This window comes from Ovis canadensis, chromosome 1, assembly GCF_042477335.2.
Source record: "Ovis canadensis isolate MfBH-ARS-UI-01 breed Bighorn chromosome 1, ARS-UI_OviCan_v2, whole genome shotgun sequence".
Taxonomy (NCBI): Eukaryota; Metazoa; Chordata; class Mammalia; order Artiodactyla; family Bovidae; genus Ovis; species Ovis canadensis.
This window is the reverse complement of record NC_091245.1, coordinates 39,682,169-39,703,640: the sequence shown is the minus strand read 5'-3', so window position 1 is coordinate 39,703,640 and position 21,472 is coordinate 39,682,169. Positions and strand designations below refer to the sequence as shown.

The window sequence follows — 21,472 nt, the reverse complement described above, 5'->3', positions numbered from 1 at the left end:
TATGTTTTCTGTCTCATTACTAAGGATGTTTCCAATTACATGGCTTAGCCAAACTAGGATGTGCAGCTGCAAAGAAACTGAGAGAGAGGGAGGACATCTTTTCCTATGGGATCTTTTTGAGCCGGAATGTCTGTAAAATGGGGATAGAAAAATTTCCTTTAAAGGTTCTGACATCAATGAAGAAAGGCATGTAAAGTCCTTATCACCATGCCTGGCTATAGACTAGCCACTCAGTAACTGTTACATAAACAACCAAAACAGAGATATTGGCAAAGACATATTCCATCTTTCTAACACATGCCTTGATCTCTAGAGCAGAAGGCCCAGGCAGGAGTGGGTCAGTGCTATGGGTCAGTCAGAGTAGACACCTACAATAGGGAAGGGAAAAGGTAAAAGAAGGGGTCAGACGGTCTTGGGTCTAAATCCTGCCTTTGCCAGCTTCTGGCTGTGTATGGCCTTTCTGGTTTCAGTTTTCTTATTTGTAAAACAGGGGCAATGACACTGCTTTAAAGGCCGTGTCCAGTAGGAGATCATTGCAATAGGTCTCGATGTGCTGGGCAGTATCCCAAGAGCTTTACAAGCATTAACTCAATCTTCACAACAACCCTCCAAGATCAGTACCATTATTCTCAGCCTCTACCTTAGGATACAGAGGTTATGTCATCTGTCCAAGGTCAAGTAGCTGGGAAAGTGTGGAGACAGGTTTTGAACATAGGCAATCTGGCCCCAGAGCCTACACTCCTACTATAACAGGTGGCCATGTGAATGGCAAGTACTCAACAAGAAATAGCTTTTAAAACAGCGATCTAAAGAAATGTGATCATTTTTTCTACTCTACATCATTTATGGGAATTCTTGGGATGAATGGCAGCTTAAGTGGGCAGAGGTAGGACTCTCACTGGGCTTTAAGATTTAAGTGAGAACAAGGCTTCAGGAAAATCCAACGTTATACCACAACACAAAAGATTTGGAAATAGAGTTCTAGATAGCTCTATTAAAATGAATTTCCTTGAAGAATTCAGCACAGTGGAAATCTGGGTTTGAAGCCCTACTCCTGATCATTTGTAGTATCTTGGTGATCTTGAACAAATCAGTGATCCTCTGTTTCCTCATCTGTGAAACAGAGATCTAAATACCAACTTGTTAAGAGTTGATAAGATTAAAGGAGATCATATAAAGGGCTTATCATAGGACTACATGCAGGTTCTCATGCAAGTAACATGCAATTAACAACCCTGTGATACAGATATCTTCATCATCCCCATTTTACAGATGAGGAAACTGAGGCTTAGAGAATAAATGGTATGCTCAGAGTCTCTCAACTAATACATTGGAAGGCAGGCTTTCGTGCCAGTTTTAATGCCAAAGCTCATGAATAGGCTGCATGGCTCCTTTGGATAAGCAAGTGCATCTTAACTTGGAGAAAATTAAGAGGAAATAGATTCCAGCTGACTCTCAAACTGATATTGTCCAAGTGGAAAGTATGAGTTTTGGTGCCTGTACAACCCACTGCACTTGGACTTGTCAGCCTCCAGAACTGTGAGAGAGTAAGTTTCTGTTGTTCTAAGCCACTCACTTTCTGGTACTGTGTGTTACAGCAGCCCTTGGAAACTAATACAATAAATGGTTTAAAAAATAGAGAGAAAAAAAGCCCAACTCCAGTGACAGCTGATCCCCTCACAGCTGGGTGGCTGGTGTGAGAGAGAGACCCTTAGGTGTACCCCCCACACACACACCTCTTTCCATTGCCCCAGAGTATTGGTTCTTATCACTAAATAACACGGTGCATATACAAACAAGCGTCCATCCTTGCCCAGTGATGAGGAGAAAGACAGAACTTGTTCCTCTGTAACCTCAGTGCCTGGAATGAAGTATGGTGGGTAGTTAACAAATGTCTGAGTGGCTAGGCTGTCAGTAGTGAGAGTTGAAGGACCTCAGTGCATAGGGTTCCTAATGAACAAAGATGAGTTTTTCCAGGCAGTAGTCAAGTAAGCAGTCCTCACGCTGAGACAAACTTCAACTATAAAATTCCTCCCACATCATAGAGGACTTTCCAAAGTACAAGAGAGAACCTCTGCCTGAGACCTGACATTTCAGGGAGTTTCTGTAGGACACAGACTTGTGCAGTAACAAAAAGGAACAGAATTAGAAGTAGCAATAGTGAAGGAGGTAGAGAGCTGTCTGGTTAGTCTGTGTGGTTGAGGCCCAAAGCTTGTGCTGCTTCCTAGAGATGCACTGGGTAACTGCCGGTAGAGACAGAGAGGTTTTCAAGGTGTTCATTCCAGAAGGTGAACTTCAGTGTGGGGTAGAAAAGTGATGAGAAAAAGTTAGAGTGACAGACACTAGAGTAACAAGAGGAAAAAAAAGGTCATGGGCGACCCCAGCCCCTTCGCTGAGATCTAGGGAAAGAGCACAGCGGCACTGTACCTCTCTCCCATCACGGTCAACAAAAGAGTTCAAAATGCAGCACTTGCATGCAACCTCAAAAACGATAGAATGATCTCTGTTCATTTCCAAGGCAAACCATTCAATATCACTGTAATCCAAGTCCATGCCCTGACCAGTAATGGTAAAGAAATTGAAGGTGAATGGTTCTATTAAGACCTACAAGACCTTCTAGAACTAACACCTCAAAAAAGAAGTCCTCTTCATTATAGAGGACTGAAAGTAGGAAGTCAAGAGCTACCTGGAGTAACAGGCAAACTTGACCTTGGAGTATAAAATGAAGCAGGTCAAAGGCTAACAACTTTTGCCAAGAGACTGCACTGGTCATAGCAAACACCCTCTTCCAACAACACAAGAGAAGACACTACACATGGACATCACCAGATGGTCAATACCAAAATAAGATTGATTATATTCTTTGCAGCCAAAGATGGAGAAGCTCTACACAGTCAGCAAAAACAAGACTGGGAGCAAACTGTGGCTCTGATCATGAACTCATTACTGCCAAATTCAGACTTAAATTGAAGAAAGTAGGGAAAACCACTAGACCATTCAGGTATGACCTAAATCTAATCCCTTACAATTATACAGTGGAAGTGACAAATAGATTAAAAAGGGATTAGATCTGATGGACAGAGTGTCTGAAGAACTATGGACGGAGGTTCATGACATTGTACAGGAGGCAGTGATCAAGACCATCACCAGGAAAAAGAAATGCAAAAAGGCAAAATGGTTGTCTAACGAGGCAGGACAGAAATGGTATGGACCTAACAGAAGCAGAAGATATGAAGAAGAGGTGGCAAGAATACACAGAAGACCTGTGCAAAAAAGATCTTCACGACCCAGATAATCATGATGATGTGATCACTAATCTAGAGCCAGACATTTTGGAATGTGAAGTCAAGTGGGCCTTAGAAACCATCACTACGAACAAAGCTAGTGGAGGTGATGGAATTCCAGTGGAGCTGTTTCAAATCCTCAAAGATGATGCTGTGAAAGTGCTGCACTCAATATGCCAACAAATGTGGAAAACTCAGCAGTGGCCACAGGACTAGAAAAGGTCAGTTTTCATTCCAATCCCTAAGAAAGGCAATGCCAAAGAATGCTCAAACTACCGCACAATTGCACTCATCTCACATGCTAGTAAAGTAATGGTCAAAATTCTCCAAGCCAGGCTTCAGCAATACGTGAACCGTGAACTCCCTGATGTTCAAGCTGGTTTCAGAAAAGGCAGAGGAACCAAAGATCAAATTGCCAGCATCCACTGGATCATGGAAAAAGCAAGAGAGTTCCAGAAAAACATCTACTTCTGCTTTATTGACTATGCCAAAGCCTTTGACTGTGTGGATCACAATAAATTGTGGAAAATTCTGAAAGAGATGGGAATACCAGACCACCTAACCTGCCTCTTGAGAAATCTGTATGCAGGTTAGGAAGCAGCAGTTAGAACTGGACATGGAACAACAGACTGGTTCCAAATAGGAAAAGGAGTACGTCAAGGCTATATATTGTCAGCCTGCTTATTTAACTTATATGCAGAGTACATCATGAGAAACGCTGGACTGGAAGAAACACAAGCTGGAATCAAGATTGCCGGGAGAAATATCAATAACCTCAGATATGCAGATGACACCACCTTTATGGCAGAAAGTAAAGAGGAACTAAAAAGCCTCTTGATGAAAGTGAAAGAGGAGAGTGAAAAAGTTGGCTTAAAGCTCAACATTCAGAAAACGAAGATCATGGCATCTGGTCCCATCACTTCATGGGAAATAGATGGGGAAACAGTAGAAACAGTGCCAGACTTTATTTTGGGGGGCTCCCAAATCACTGCAGATGGTGGTGACTGCAGCCATGAAATTAAAAGACACTTACTCCTTGGAAGAAAATTATGACCAACCTAGACAGCATATTCAAAAGCAGAGACATTACTTTGCCGACTAAGGTCTGTCTAGTCAAGGCTATGGTTTTTCCAGTAGTCATGTATGGATGTGAGAGTTGGACTGTGAAGAAGCCTGAGCGCCGAAGAATTGATGCTTTTGAACTGTAGTGTTGGAGAAGACTCTTGAGAGTCCCTTGGACTGCAAGGAGATCCAACCAGTCCGTTCTGAAGGAGATCAACCCTGGGATTTCTTTGGAAAGAATGATGCTGAAGCTGAAGCTGAAGCTCCAGTACTTTGGCCACCTCATGCAAAGGGCTGACTCACTGGAAAAGACTCTGACACTGGGAGGGATTGGGGGCAGGAGGAGAAGGGGATGACCAAGGATGAGATGGCGGCATGGCATCACGGACTAGATGGACGTGCTGCTGCTGCTGCTGCTGCTAAGTCGCTTCAGTCGTGTCCGTCTCTGTGCGACCCCATAGACAGCAGCCCACCAGGCTCCCCCATCCCCAGGATTCTCCAGGAAAGAACACTGGAGTGGGTTGCCATTTCCTTCTCCAATGCATGAAAGTGAAAAGTGAAAGTGAAGTCGCTCAGTTGTAAGTCTGGGTGAACTCCGGGAGATGGTGATGGACAGGGAGGCCTGGCGTGCTGCGATTCATGGGGTCACAGAGTCGGACACGATTGAGCGACTGAACTGAACTGAACTGAACGAGGCCTTACAAATAGCTGAGAAAAGAAGAAACACTAAAGGCAAAGGAGAAAAGGAAAGCTATACCATTTGAATACAGAGTTCCAAAGAATAGCAAGGAGAGATAAGAAAACCTTCCTCAGTGATCAGTGCAAAGAAATAAGAGGAAAACAATAGAATGGGAAAGACTAGAGCTCTCTTCCAGAAAATCAGAGATACCAAAGGAATATTTCATGCAAAGATGGGCTCAATAAAGAACATAAATAGTATGGACCGAACAGAAGCAGAAGATATTAAGAAGAGTTGGCAAGAATACACAGAACTATACAAAAAAGATCTTCATGACCCAGATAACCACAATGGTGTGATCACTCACCTAGAGCCAGAAATCCTGGAATGTGAAGTCAAGTGGGGCTTAGGAAGCCTCACTACGAACAAAGCTAGTCGAGGTGATGGAATTCCAGTTGAGCTATTTCAAATCCTGAAAGATGATGCTGTGAAAGTGCTACACTCAGTATGCCAGCAAATGTGGAAAACTCAGCAGTGGCCACAGGACTGGAAAAGGTCAGTTTTCATTCCAGTCCCAAAGAAAGGCCACGCCAAAGAATGTTTAAACTACTGCACAATTGCACTCATCTCACACGCTAGCAAAGTAATGGTCAAAATTCTCCAAGCCAGGCTTCAAGAGTACGTGAACCGTGAACTTCCAGATGTTCAAGCTGGATTTAGAAAAGGCAGAACTAGAGATCAAATTTTCAACATCTGCTGGATCACTGTAAAAGCAAGAGAGTTCCAGAAAAACATCTGCTTTATTGACTATGCCAAAGCCTTTGACTGTGTGGATCACAACAGACTGGAAAATCCTTCAAGAGATGGAAATATCAGACCACCTGACCTGCCTCCTGAGAAATCTGTATGCAAGTAAAGAAGCAATAGTTAGAACTAGACATGGAACAACAGACTAGCTCCAAATCAGGAAAGGAGTATGTCAAGGCTGTATATTGTCACCTTGCTTATTTAACTTACATGCACAGTACATCATGAGAAATGCTGGGCAGGAGGAAGCACAAGCTGGAATCAAGATTGCCAGGAGAAATATCAATAACCTCAGATATGCAGATGACACCACCCTTATGGCAGAAAGCGAAGAGGAACTAAAGAGCCTCTTGATGAAAGTGAAAGAGAAGAGTGAAAAAGTTGGCTTAAAACTCAACATTCTGAAAACAAAGATCATGGCACCTGGTCCCATCACTTCGTGGTAAATGGATGGGGAAACAATGAAAACAGTGAGAGACTTTTATTTGGGGGGGGCTCCAAAATCACTGCAGGTGGTAACTGCAGCCAAGAAATTAAAAGACACTTGCTCCTTGGAAGAAAGCTATGACTAACCTAGACAACATATTAAAAAGCAGAGACATTACTTTGCCAACAAAGGTCCATCTAGTCAAAGATATGGTTTTCCCAGTAGTCATGTATGGATGTGAGAGTTGGACTATAAAGAAAGATAAGGGCTGAAGAACTAATGCTTTTAAACTGTGGTGTTGGAGAAGACTCTTGAGAGTCCCTTGGACTGCAAGGAGATCCAACCAGTCCATCCTAAAGGAAATCAGTCCTGAATATTCATTGGAAAGACTGATGCTGAAGCTGAAACTCCAATACTTTAGCTATTTGATGCAAAGAACCGACTCATTGGAAAAGACCCTGATGCTGAGAAACATTGAAGGCAGGAGGAGAAGGGGACGACAGATGAGATGGTTAGATGGCATCACCGATGCAATGCACATGAGTTTGAGTAGGCTCTCGGAGCTTCCGATGGACAGGGAAGCCTGGCATGCTGCAGTCCCTGGGGTCGGAAAGAGTCGGACATGACTTAATGACTAAACTGAGGGGAAACAGTATAGCTGCAGTGTACGTCTCTCTCTCTTTTTTTGTTAAATAACGTGTGATCTAGCTTAGTGAACTGTGCATCATTCATTCCACAATATGGATTCAGATCAACCAACCCAAGCTTTAAAACTCTCCCTGATGAAAACATCAGGTCATATATAGATGGTTACATGCCACATAATCTGCTGGTTAAAGCCAGACAGGCTTAGCAAACTGATAGAGCCTTCATGTGTTATTGGACAAATACTCTAGCCCCCTTATAAATAGCTTTCTACATTTGTTGACTTATGTCTCTAAGATTCCTGATTCCCACTGGGATCATAAGATAATTCTCAGACTTTTCTCAGGCTGGCCTGTGTGTAACAGAAAGCCTTGACATTAAGGACCTGTGTGGTGATAACCCATCTCAGGTTGCCCTGCCATTCTCCTCCCTCTCTGCTATGGAGTTCTATTTAAAGTTGAAGCCTGTGGGCTTGCTTTCCACAATGGCCTCCTTGTTTTGCCACTGCCTCTACATGGAATGTCTCCACTTTTTCCAGATTTCCTTTTCATCATCCTTCAGGACTTGGCTCAGACACATCTCCCCTGGAAGCTTCTGACTGCCTCTCCAATGCTCCTCTTCCTGGACTCCCAGTGACAATCTACAGAGGCGCTGCCACAGAGTCTTGCAATGCCCACTGTATGACAAGCTCCACAGGGAGCTGGAGACCACTTATACATCTGTGTGTGCCCCAAATGCACAGTCCAATACTGAGCAACAAGAAAATGCTCTGCACATATTGGCAGGTAAAATCACCCCTCAAATATTGTTCAGGAGAAGTTGCTGGAGCAAGCAGACCCAACCAACTTATACTAGAACCACTACCCTAAGACCCTAATGAGTAGACCTGGTGTGCAAATACCAAACACTGTGATTAGTACTGAGCCATTTGGGGACAATTTTGCTGATTTGGGGGCTTGGTGCTGTATTCTTTTGAGATAACTTATGATCAGGCTGATCATATATTTCAGAAATCTAAAATTATGTAGAGCAGGTCCCCCACCCTACCCCAGGATCTGTGCATGAAACACTCTCTCTCTAAGAAAGACATTTCTGTTCTGAAATTTATAGGCTAATAGCTGTGGAACACCTCGATAGGTTACTGGCCAACTGGAAGAAAACAAGGGAAACTGAGAAGGTGGGAGCTGCCTGGGGGACTATAAGCAAAGTAAAGTTGACAGGGTCTGTATTTCTCATCAAAATCCCTACTACCCAGTGTAGCAACCTGCTCATTATGACTATGTGTGAGGCGCTGTACAAGGTAACTTCCTACACATTATCGTCTTATTTTCTAAAGACATATTATTTTAATTTTAAAAATGAGTAAAGAAAAAAAAAGAGTTCAGACAGTTTGCTCAAGAACAAACAGCTAATAAACAGCATATCTAGGAATGAAACTTATGTCTGTCTGACATCAAAAGTTACACTGAAAAAAAGTTATACTGAAACAAAATTCTGATGTAAAAGGGGTAATATGGATTTACCAGTAAGATCCTCAAAATGGCATGATATATTTACTTTTTGGTTATTCTTTAGCACATCTGAGTTCTGGACTTTGAAAGATGATAGATAAAATTGGATGTTGAGATTTGTTTTGGCAGGAAGCTTAAGTCAAAAGTCATCGTGATTGAGCTCCCTGAGTAAGACAGGCTGAAGGGTGGGATAGGGAGGAAGATGGGAGGAAGGTTTGGGAGGGAGGGGACATGGGTGTACCTATGGCTGATTCCTGTTGATGTATGAACGAAAACCATAAAATTCTGTAAAGCAATTATCCTTCAATTTAAAATTTTATATAAAAAAAAGGGTTAAAAAAATAAAGTCACCGTGGTGTGATTCTCCTAAAGCAACAGTGAAACTCTCATTTGAGTTGCACTTTACAGTTCCCCAAAATTTGGTATACTCATTATTTAAACTAAGTATCATAAAACTCCCCAATAGAGCAGATACTAGAATTGATTCCATTTTACAAGTGCAAAAACTGAGCTTTACTTAAGCAGAATACATGATGAAAAATACAAAAGTGTTAATCGTTCAGTCATGTCCAACTCTTTGCAATCCCATGGACTGCTAGGCTCCTCTGTCCATGGAATTCTCCAGGCAGGAATACTGGAGTGAATAGTGATTCCCTTCTCCAGGGAATCTTCCGACCCAGCAATCGAAACCCTGTCTCCTGCACTGCAGACAGATTCTCTACCATCTGAGCCACCATGGAAGCCCAGAATACATGATATTGTACAATAAATTCTACAGCTGAGATTTGAATCCAAATCTTCCATTCCAATCCATCACTATGAACTAAAGTTATCTGGTAAGGAGCCACCAAATGGCCTGTTTCCCATCTGACATTATGTCAGAAGTCTACAGAAGCATTATGGATAACGGAGCTCTGGAATCTTCTTGTCTGGAATCTTGTCGGTCATTACTATTAGCATACTTTAAATGGGACAGCATTGGTATTAGGTATCAGGTATATACATGTTAAACCAGTGATTGTATCCTGGCTCCACCCTCACTTCACTTTCAGCTGTGTTCTCCCTGATTCCTCTTTATCATCTGTGCTTGCACAGAAATTACCTTGCCTGGGAAGAGAAGACATCCTCGGTCTTCCCTTCCCCTTCGAGGTGGGGTTGAGTGGCTCTGTGTTCCTTTGATTCCCTGAACTTCTCCCTTGGAGATTCAGTGAGAGTGTAACCTTGTCAACACCTTGATTTCAGACTTCTGGTCTCCAGCACGGTGAGAATATACATTTTGTAGTCTGAAGCCACCCAGTTTGGAGTCATTTGTCATAACAGCAACAGGAAGCTAATACACTAGTATTCGAACCATATTTTTATAACTGCTTATAAATTCTCCTCTAATGGCATGAATCCTGAGAACAAAGACTTTGTCTTATTCATTTTTGTACCTACAACCATCTCACACTGCCTGGTACAGAGTCCTCCGCAATGCTTACTGAATGAGAAAATCCATGTAGCCCAGGAGGTTCACAGCAATGCCAGCATACATCTCTTGCAGCTTCTGGTCTATAGCATGACATTGGCATGGGTCAGCTAACCATCCCTCAGATCCATCCTGAGATACCCATCTTCACCTACCCACTGCTAGCTCATGGCTCCAATAAGGTGAAGGCCTCAGATCAATGGGCTCGTGACTGACACAGCATCTGTGAACCTCTGCCTCACAGATCAAATTCAAGGGATAATGTATGGACAGAGATGGAATGGGAGGTGCTGGCAGGCACAGAAGACCATCCCTCTGCCCTCCCCTGGCTTCAGAGTTTGGAATAACCATAAACATTATTAGAATCATCAGAATCTTTTGTTTGCTAAACACTTATGTCAGGCACTATGATAAATCCTCCCCAAATTTTACTTCATCTCCTGATATGAATTTTTAAGGCAGGTATTATTTACTCTCTTCATTACTTACAGGGTAACTTGCTATGCTGAACTGTGTGATGAGAGTATTTCTCATGGATTTGACCTCAGAGGGCTTGGCATCAGCTGCGTGGCCCCACACAGAGAGGCAGCTGGCTTCTGTAACAGGAGCCAACCTTATTCCTGATTCCCTCTGAGCTTTCTACATTTATTTCCCTTTTGCTTCATTTTTAAGTGGATTTCATTTTGCTCCACAAAATGTATTTTCCAAAGTCCTCATGGGAGCAGTGTAACATAATAGTTTTATTGCTGAAGCAAAAGGTCCTTCCCTATCCCCACCCACTTATGGCATCCCAGCTCCTTTTTCTGGCCTCCTTGCAATCCTGGGATGATCTCTCAGGTCTGAGGTGGGTACAGGCTAAACGTCTAGGTTTTTGTTTCTTGTGGCTTTGAGCTGATAGGATTCCTTTCGAGGTTCAGGGTCATTTTGTCTACTTGGGTTTTCACAAACCTTCCTACTGTGCACAATTTCTAAGTGCACTGAAACACGTTGAGATGTTTATCAGGATGGAAGAGAACTGAATTCCCAGGCCTCTGCGGTAAACCGTAGAAGGTAAGCAGCATGCCAGAATCTCCCTCATCATAACCTGTCTTCTAAATTCTTCTTTTCAGGGCAGTGTGCTTGAACAGTACAAAATATAACTCATTTTCAACAGTTACATGAGAGTATTTTCATCTAAATTAATATTTTCTCCTTCAAGACAAGCACCCTGGGAAGCAGCGCATGTATTCAAACAATGTTGACGCTGCACTAACATTTCTGGAACTCTTTTTTAGCAACTGTCTTTACAGTCAGTGGCACTTTTCTTTGAAAGTCTTCAGTCATGACAAATTTCATCCTTTGAGAATAGATGTGAACTTTGGAAAGAGATGAAAATTGGTTGGAGCCACGTCTAATGAATAAAGTGGGTGATCAAATCTTGTTATATCGTTTTAGGTGAAAAATGAGGCATGACTATAAAATAATGTGACTGGTTTCCCTAGGTGACCCATAAACCGACTGGCTGAAAAATAACTCCCATAGAGGAGTTTCAAAATGCTTTCAGCACTAGACGCATCACTGGAATAAGTGTACGGTTCCCAGAGTGGTGATTTGGCAGGGAACAATACTAATTTGGATCTATAAGTTCAAATACATTTGTAAAAAAAAAAAAAAAGAAATCTGACTGCTTACACTTGAAAATGAAGAAGCTGTTCTGGAGAAACTTCTTATTTTTGACAGCCTGGTTGGCTTTGGACAAGGAGTCTGCTGAGAAAAGTAGGCTCATCTCCTACAGAAAGTCTTCATTGAACACACTATCCCCTCCTACACTCACTCCCACCCCAAGCTGGGGCAGGCGTCCCTGCCCGGTGTCCACAGCAATCTCTTTAAGTATCAGCTCTTATAAAATGCAATGGTGATCGTCTGTTTTTGTGTGAGTCTTCTTCCTGCAACTGGAGGCCCCCTGAGAATGAGGACCTTTGTGTATCAATAACGCTCAGACAGTGTGCACAGAAGCACAGGACACTAACTCCTATTCTTGATGTGGACCCTTGGCCTTTTGTTTCTCGCATTCCCAGGGCTTTACCTGCCAAATATAAGTTCCGTGTGGCAACCAAAACTGAATATTCAGTCTGTGTAAAATCCACCTATACAAATTTATAGAGGCCTCAGGTACAGTACAGGGTTCCCTGGTGGCACAGTAGTAAAGAATACACCTCCCAATGCAGTAGACGGAAGAGATGCAGGTTCAATCCCTGGGTTGGGAAGACCCCTTGGAGTAGGAAATGACAACCTATTCCAGTATTCTTGCCTGGGAAACCCCAGGAATGGAGGAGCCTGGTGGGCCACGGTCCGCAGGACTGCAAAGCGTCCAACATGACTGAATGACCGAGTACACATCCAGAACAAGGAACAGTAGTGCTGCTTGTGATGAAGGGGCAGGGGAGCAAGAGGGATTGATTGCTAATGCACAGGGCTTCTGTCAAGGTGATGGAAATGTTTTAAAATTAGATTGTGGTGATGGCTGCATAATGCTATAAATGGACTAAAAAAAACACTGAGTTATATACTTTAAATGGATAAATTGTGTGGTGTGTGAATTATATCTCAATAAAGTTGCTTTATTTAAAAAGTCCTCCATAATGGGAATAATTTGTGCCTACGTTCCTTTCTAGGCCTGTTGTCAGAATAAATGATAGTCAAGGTCTTTTCAAATAATCTAGTTACCAATATAAAATTAAGTCTCTGTGTTCTCTCTGTAACTCTATCACTTGAAAATGACTGAGTGGTTTTCACTAAATTTGGAAAGCATGTTTAGGATAATGAGGACTGTGGGGTGTTCTCTAATATCAATTCTACCTTTCATTTAGACTGACACCCCCAATATTTAGTCTAACACATAGCACTCAGCATAGCGTTGATATGTCAGAGATAGTACAGGTTCAATTCCAAACCACTGTAATAAAGTGAATACTGCAGAAAAGCAAGTCATATAAATTTTTTGGTTTCTCAGCGTATAAAAATGATATTTACATTATTCCGTGGTCTATTCAGTGTTCATTAGTACCATGTCTAAAAAAATGTATATACTTTAATTTCAAAGTACTTTATTGGTTAAAAAAATGCTAATCATCATCTGAGCCTTCAGCAAGTTATCATCTTTTTGCAATAGTAACTTCAAAAATCATTGATCATGTAACAAACACAATAATGATTAAAAAAATCCTGAAATATTGCAAGAATTACCAAAATTTGACACAGAGACATGAAATGAGCAAATGTTATAGGAAAAAAGCCATTGTAGGATTGCCAAAAATCTTCAATTTGCAAAAAATTTAGTATCTGAGAAGCACAATAAAGCAAAGTGCAACAGAATGAGGTATGCCTGTATTTCCCAGCATCCCTTGCAGCTAGAGGAGGCCTTAGCCTAAGTTTCAGCTAATGGGACATGAATGAAATTGATTACATGCAGTCTCTGAGAAAGGTGTGCCTTCCTTCACTTTTCTCCCCTTCCTGTTAGTTAAAATGACCATAGGGTGGTGGGCAACCATGTTGGACTACGTAGATAAGGGCAACTCACTAGGGGAGGCTGATCAACAGGAGAGAAGAAGCATGCACCTTCTGACACAATGGGGCCACCACACCAGCCCTGGACTCCCCACACCCAGTCTGTTACAAAGGGTCCTATTACTATGAACTTTTATTTTATTTAAGTAACTTATTCTCGAACTCTGCTATAGCAGCCAAAACCTACGTTTTAACTAATGTAAAATTTGGTGCTCTATACCAAAACAGAATCTAAATATGCAGCATTAGCTTAATTTTTATGGCCACGGCAAAAAGTTTTACCACTGCTATCTTGGAAGATAGACCATGGGCCAACCAAAGGTGTAGCTCTAGGCAGATGGTTAGGAGAGTTCAGAAGAGGAATGTTTGTTGGCTGCTTCTTGCCACAATACAGAGAGAAGCTCAGACAAAAACTAGCCAGTCTGCAAGCAGAAATGGAGATTATGATTCTGCCAAGGGAAGTTTTCTTTGGCTGTGGCTTGTACACCATGTTGCCCAAGCCTAGTAATTTGTGCACTGCAGAGCTGAGATGAAGACCATTTGTGTACCCAAGCTAAAACAGCTATCCATGAAGCAGGAGATGAAGCAGAAAAGGCTGTGGCCTCAAATCTTTCCTGGGATTCTCTGCCAGATGGTGGCAGCTAGCCTACCAGCAGATAACCCATTAAGGACACTGACTTCTTATCCAACCTAGCTTTTCCTGTCTTAAAGTGACCATCAGCACTGGAGAAATCAAGGGAGGGACAAAGCATAGAAGCCAAAAGAGAAAAGCTAACATTTTAGGCTTCAAAATTCTATCTAGATGAGCACTTTCACTGTGGTTATCAGTGTTGGGAAAACAAATGACTTTTCAAAAAGATAACTGGGGTTTTAAAACAATGGGGAAGCAATATTATAATTTTGTGATAATGTGATATCACAAACAGACATTAGTGATAATGTCTGTTTAGGTGTGGTGCTGAGTCAATTTTCCCTGGTTTCCAGAAATCCTCTCCCAGGGAGGGGATTTATGACAGTTGAGAAGACTCTGCTTTTATGCAGACAGAGGAGTTCAGAAAAATGTCTATTCGCAAATGGCTTCAGTTCAAAATAGCTTTTATGCCACAGTGACATATTTTGGGCCCTTTTAGACTTTAGAAGAGCTTGCAGAGGAATGATCTGAGTGGGCTACACCTCTAAGAAAGTTAAACAGGTAAATTGCAATGGTCTATTCATTCTTCCTTAAATTTCCCTGAACTTGATGCAGACATACCTAGTCATTCTGTGGCCCTTGGAGCTGTGCTCAAAGTTGGAAATCACCTTTTAAAAATGACTACTGAGTGTGCCAAGTAATTGAGGGCTTATTTTCATTTTTAGTTGGGAGAATTTTGAGAAGACTTTTCTTATCTGGCATCCTCAAAGGGAATAGACCACTGAGGGCTAACCCTAGGGGCTTGTTTGGAAAGGGTGAAAAGGGGGTGCCTTGCCTTGGGGGTTTGTTGTTTTTATAACTTCAACTGTTGGAAATCCCCCTTCCCAATGCTTCTCCCAATCACCACTCACATGAATCCCTGAGACACAAGGTAGAAAAGGTGGAAGAAGCCCTGAGTAAACACAGTGAGGACTGCCAATCAAATCAGGCCAATGAAGATTTAGCCATGAGTCTGAAACACTTTGAACATTATGTTTTCATATTGGGAACAATGTCTTTCTTCTTTCCTCTTTATGACTGACCCAACGTGTTTCTGAAAAGAAGAAATGCAATAGGTAGGTGGTGGTACAGAAAGATTTGGTTGACTTGCCCAACCTGTTAGAAATGGTAGAGTTGGAACCTGGTCACTGGTCTTCTGATATTTCATCCAGTTGATCTTTTCCATAAATAAATATATCCCAAAGCAAGTAGTTTCATGGATAGTTATAATATCCTGGTTAAAAGTTTGGGAAAACTGGATTGGGTAATGTTAAGTAGGATTTTCAGAGCTTTTAAAACACAAATGAGTTATGTGAGTTTGCAAGAAGACCTGAGAAGAATTTGGGGAAATACTAATTTCCACTACCCTGGGGCTGATAGACTTATCCATATGTTACAAGAATTTTCCCAGAATTAAATTTGGCTGTTTCCAAACTTAAATCTGAGAAAATGGCATGCAGGGAAGGTGAGATCCATTTTTCCTATAGATTCTACTACACGCCTTATTTTGGTAACTGATACATGAGTTTGTTTTTGATGTTGAATGTGATTGATTCCACCCATGAAGCACTTTCCTCCCAGGTATGATTTGCAGGTAAGGATTTTAATGCTGAATAAATATTAGTCTCTTATTCTGAACTCTAATATGCCTACAAACATCTGTGTTGCTAAAAAGTAAGTTGAAATGGTCACTACATGTGTGAGTCCAATGGGCTTAATCAGCACTGTAAGGAGACGTTTGGGGGTCAAACCAATCAGTGTGAGGATCACAAACACTGGTGAGGAGCTCAAGATGAACTTGTGGTTAATCTGAACGGTCTCCTGGGATAAAGCAGAAACCAAGACAAGCCCCATCTTCATTCACTTGGGGTTTACAGTCAAAAAGGTTTGTGCTGGAAGCCAGGTGGGTTACAGACAACTGCTATAAGATGCAGTCAGTGTTATGATGGGGGTGAGCAAAACAGGCTATGAGAGCAGAAAAGAAGTGCACTTGATTCAGGGATTAGGAGCAAGGAAGTGTCAACTAAACCCAGGTCTAAGGTTGAAGAGGAGAGAAGAATGTTCCAGGTGGAACCAGATGTGAAAGAGTAAAGTGTGTTGAGGACGTAGGTTAGAGACAACCCCACCCTCCAACTCTTGTTGTTTCACACTCTACAGCAAACAAACACACTAAAACACACCTCATGTTTTATATTTTACAAGGCACTTCTGCATGTATTGCTTTATTTTCTCACTGCAACAAACTTTTCAGATGTCCCTGGCCCATGCCACACAGTCCGGAAAAGAGACAAGGAACTGTCCCCTCTGTTCCTGGGATGCAAGTGATGTTACAGTAGGAAACAGGGATACTCCAGAACTGTCTTCCAAATGCTAGATTCCCACTGGGAATGGTTGAGGACACTGTCTGTCTGGCTAAAGTTTTGAGCATTTGGAAGGCACCCCAAATTCCCTCCTCTCTCACTTGGGCTAAACTGTTGTCACGTGTACCCTATTGGGATCTAAGAAGGCACCCCTCTGGTTTGGTTGGGGTCATTAACTGTAGAGGAAGGGAGGAGACAAAACTGAGATCTACGGCCGGGGCGGGGTGGGTGGGTGGAGGTTCATATCTGCATCAGATTGGGTATGATTAACTCAGTGTCCCCATTTTAGCAGAACATTCATCACAGGAAGTCCTGCCCTCAAGCTCATCTTGAGGTTTCCCTACAGGTGTCATTCAGTTTCCAGGTGAGAGAGGGCTACCAGGTACTTTTAAATATGTTGCTTCATTTAATTGTCACAAGAGCCTCTCTGCATATGTATTGTCATTTCCAGTTTTCACAAACAAGGCGGGCAAAGGATCAGAAATTGAATAATTTGCCCAAGGGAACCGTCCCCAACTCCTATGATATTTACTCTGCCTAGAATTGCTCCCCTGACAAATGCACCTTAGAAACTTCAACTCATCCTTTAACCCTCAAATCCACTACCACGCCTTTGTGAAGACTTTCTCACTGTACCTTCCACTCTCAAGTACAGCCTGCCATGCTCTTGCCCCTTCAGCACAACTCCCTCACAACACCAAACACACCGTGGTGGTGTTTTAGTCTCTCAGTCATGTCTGATTCCTGTGACCCCATGGACCGTAGCCCGCCAGGCTGCTCAGTCCATGGGATTTCCCAGGCAAGAATACTGGAGCGGGGTTCCCACATCCTACTCCAGGGGATCTTCCCAACTCAGGGATCAAACCCTGGACTCCTGCATTGCAAGCGGATTCTTTACCTCTGAGCCACCAGGGAAGCCTAGTTTGTCTGTTTATTCCTGTCCACTTCCACTTCTACACTATTTCCTGAGGTCAGGAATATATTATATCCCAAGTACTTATAGCACAAGGACTGATAAGAGAAGTAAGCACATAATAGATGTTTAATGATAATAACTGTATTGGCAATAAACTATGGCTTTAAGTTATGCTTGAAATATTTTCCATACACTTCACAATTTATAATTTCAGGCACTAGAACAAAGACTCATTGGAAGTTGCATTGTCCTAGTTACAAAGGAGTGTCACATGTAAACAGATAATTTCATCTATTCTAGAAGTATCTATGGGGAAAGATTAAGAGGGGAGAGTGGCAGAGAGAGGCTGCTGGGGAAAGTTTTCTGAAGACGCTATCTGAATTGCACCAGAGGAAAAACAGTAACATACTTAAATCCCTGGTGAGGAAAGACAGGAAGAAAAAAATCAGAGGGCAGTGAGTTGAGACCAGAAACCCAGAGAATAGGATAGGATATAGGTAGGGCAAGCAGTCCATGTAGGAACTCTTAAAAAGTGTGAGTAGAATCAGGAGAGAGTGATCAAGACAAGGGAGTAAGAACTTTAAGAGAGCATGAAGTCAGCAATGCCAGATTAAACAGGAAGGTCACCTAAGATAAGGCCTAAACAGTGTTGAATAGATTTAGTAACCAGAAAGTCTTCAGTAGGCTTGGCAAGAGCAATGTCAGCGAATTGGTGAAAGAAACAGAAGCCAGACTGCAGTGAGATGGTGAGTGAATGGGAGGGGAGGAATCTGCGATGGTGAATGTAGACAACTTTTACAAAGACTGACTAAAAGGGGTGGGGGGAGCAATAGGGCAGTAGCAAAAGGGTGATGAGGATTTTTATACATACTAAAATAAAAAACTTAACTTTTTCGTCTTAACTAATTCTTTCCCTTCCATCCCACACTACTCTCAGATGGACAGTTTTCGAATAGGACCCATTAAATTCCCACTATGCTGTAAGTTTCTTAAGAAAAAGCCTTGTTGCTGAATCACCTAAAAAGGTAATGGCCTCCTTCATGTAGAACCTGCCACACATTTCTCTGTACATAATATAGATTCAGTATATTTCCTGAAGAAGTGAATGAAATGCAAGTTCAACACAAGTGATGACAGGGAAACGAATGTGAGCTGCTCTAGGATACAGCTTTTGTTCATTCTTCGTTCTTCTTTCCAGGGAATTTGAGGTTGCCTGAAAACTCAGGACCACAAAGAAAACAGATCCAGACAATCATCTCTCTCTGATGCTGATAAATTATTTGACCCAGAGAGGCAAATATACATTGTTCCCAGTTTAGATTTGACAGACCACTGAAAAAATAGATCCTCAGACTCCAGGGTCTCTTCATACCCAGAAACTGTTCAAGTTCTTGGAATCAGCAGGTCTGTACTGGATTCTAAGCGCTGCCATTAGCCGCTAAACCTGCCTAAGATTCAGTTTTCTCATTGGCATCTTCAAGACGCCCATAATAGCATCTACCTCACTGGGCTGTGTGTGTGTGCGCGTTAGTCGCTCAGTCCTGTCCAACTCTGTGTGACTCCCAGGCTCCTCTGTCCATGGAATTCGCCAAGCAAGAATACCGGTCAGCCATTCCTTTTTTCAGGGCATCTTCCCCACCCAGGGATGGAACCCTTGTCTTCTGCGTTGGCAGGCGGATTCTTTCGGAGCCTCCAAGGAAGCCCACGTCCTAGGGCTAGAGGAGGATGGATGCCATACCACAAGTGAAATGCTTTTCACAGGGCTTGGCAAAATGGCCCTCAATATATTAATAAGAGAAAAAAAAAATACTGCTAAAATGAATAAAAATATTACTAAAGGGAATGAGTTCCAGAAGAGGGGAGGATAGCCAAATCTTATGTTAATTATAGAAAGGAAACTTAAAAAAAAAAAACTCGTTAGAAAACTTTTTTATAAGAGTGAGGAAACAATCTGCCTCAGTTGTGGTTTATAAATCCACATTTTCGCAGAAGTACCAGGTTTACTGAAGAATCTAGTTCAAAATCTCACGTTAGTGGACCTGCCCATTCTTAGTTGGTTAACGTTCCTTTGCTTGCGGACGGAACCAAGGTGTTGCGTTAACTTCCTGGCCTGCCACGACTGCTTACATATGAGCGAGCTTGAGTAGGTAGGTTCTGTGCTAATGAAAATTCAGCTCCAGCAACCTCGGTGGAACAGATCCAGAAGCAACACGGGGCAAAGACTAGCCTTTTCAAAAGCCTGAGCCCCAGCAACCAGGCGGCGCCAGGGCAGAGGGCAGAAGCTCTGTCCCAGCAAACTAGGGGATGGGGGGCGAGCCCTGGCGCGCCGTACCACCAGAGGGGAGGGTGCCCAAAGCCTGCGGCTCGCAGCCAGCGGGCAGCGCCAGTCCCAGACGGGAACAGCCGGCAACCCAGCGGGATGCAAGGAGGGTTCTGAGCAAGGCGGCGGCCTCTAACCTTTCAGGGTTAAGGTGACTGCGCTCGGCTCGGTAACTGTATCTTCACAGGCAGAAAAGGTTAATGTAAATGTCAGAGGTCCGGACGACGGCGGGGGTAGGGGAAGAGCGGAGAGGAGAGAGAAGGGTGGGGCAGGAGGCTGAAGGCCGGGCCTCCCAAGGTCAAGCCCTGCTCCCCGCCTCGCGCCTCCCCGCCCTGCCAGGGCGGGGTGGGAGTGGGCGAGGGATGGGAGGAGCGGTCAGACGAGCAGTTCTGCTGCTCCCCTTGGCCACTCTCCCGCCCGGGGCGACCCACGCCGGGCCTCAGGCTAGGAAGAGAGAGCGCCGAGGAGCTGGGGGTGGAGACTCGGCGGCCGCGCGCGCGGAAGTGGCCTCGCGGGAGCGCGCGCGGCAGGAGGCGGACGGGCAACTGGGGCGACAGAGGAGCTGGCACGTCCCTTACCCCGTTGGCGGCGGCGATGCGGACGATGAGCTGGATGGCCTCCTTCATGTAGAACCTGCCGTCCCCGCCCACCACCAGGGTGGCCTCCTGCCGCTGCGCCGGCTCCACGGTGGAGATGATACTCTGGATGAAATTCTCGGCATAGTTGGAGCTGCTCTGAAACACCTTCACCCGCTTCCGCAGCCCGCTCGTGCCCGGCTTCTGGTCTTGGTACGCCTTGGTCTTAACGGTCACGATCTTCACCATGGTGGCGACTTGCTTCCTGGGGCCAAGCGGACTCTGCCAAGCGAGAGGCGGCCGGAGCTGTGGCTGCAGCTGCTCTAGGATGAGAGCGCGGACGGGGTCGGGGCCACACCGGTTGTGCTCGTCCCTCCTCCTTAAAGGGACAGGGGACGGGCCCTCCGCGGCCAGCCCACCTCCTTGAAGGTCCTAGAGGGAGGGGAATGGGGAGCGCCCACCCCCAGCCTCCTGTGAGATGGGTGGAGCCTCTCTGATTTACCCTCTCTTGTCGACCAACCCACAGTAAAATGAAATCCACAACTCCTCCCCTAGGTGGAAGAGCAGAAGTTGAGTAGGGACTGGGTCACAGGGCAAGGACTTAAGGCAAAGTGGGAAAAATACAGAGCTGGGACAGGCGGACTTTGAAGACTTGGGAAGGTTCCACTTAGGATTTTCCCACTTTTTGATGGTGTGAAAGCAATAAGTAGAATACTTATTGCTTCTAATGCCGTACCTCCAATTTTGATCTTTTACCGGGCCAGCAATATGCAGTAGGTACTCTCTGTGCTCTGGTGATGTTGAGCTGTGCAAACCCAGCTGAGCGAACCCAGCTCCAGCTCCCAGTCAGCCACCTGATCAGGAGGGTGAACAAGCGGTACACGTAGAACCCTTCTGTACCCATACAACCATTCTGTTTTTCACTTACTGTACAATATTAAACAACATGAGACATTCATGTAATGAACCGAATTTCTGTTAGACGAATTTGTCCACCTTCAGGCTAAAGTATTTTGAGCACGTTTAAGGTAAGCTAGGCTAAACTACAGTGTTTGATGGATTAGGTGTACTAAATGCATTTTCCCTTCATGATCATATTTTTCAACTTCCAGTGGGTTTATCAGGAGGTAACCCCGTTGTGAGTGGAGGAAGATCTCTACAACATTTCCTGTGGTTAAGCTGGAGTTTCATGCATAAATAAC

General features: G+C 43.6%; 1 protein-coding gene across 1 annotated transcript in view; it reads right to left on the bottom strand.

Moving 5' to 3' along the window:
* Window positions 1–21,236, bottom strand: part of PGM1 (phosphoglucomutase 1) — a 68,803-nt gene extending 47,567 nt beyond the window's left edge. The window contains exon 1 of the mRNA XM_069593424.1: window positions 20,274–21,236. Within this exon, the coding sequence (XP_069449525.1) occupies window positions 20,274–20,519 (246 nt within the window). The 5' untranslated portion in view covers window positions 20,520–21,236. The remainder of the gene's footprint in view (window positions 1–20,273) is intronic.
* Window positions 21,237–21,472: the final 236 nt, after the last annotated feature.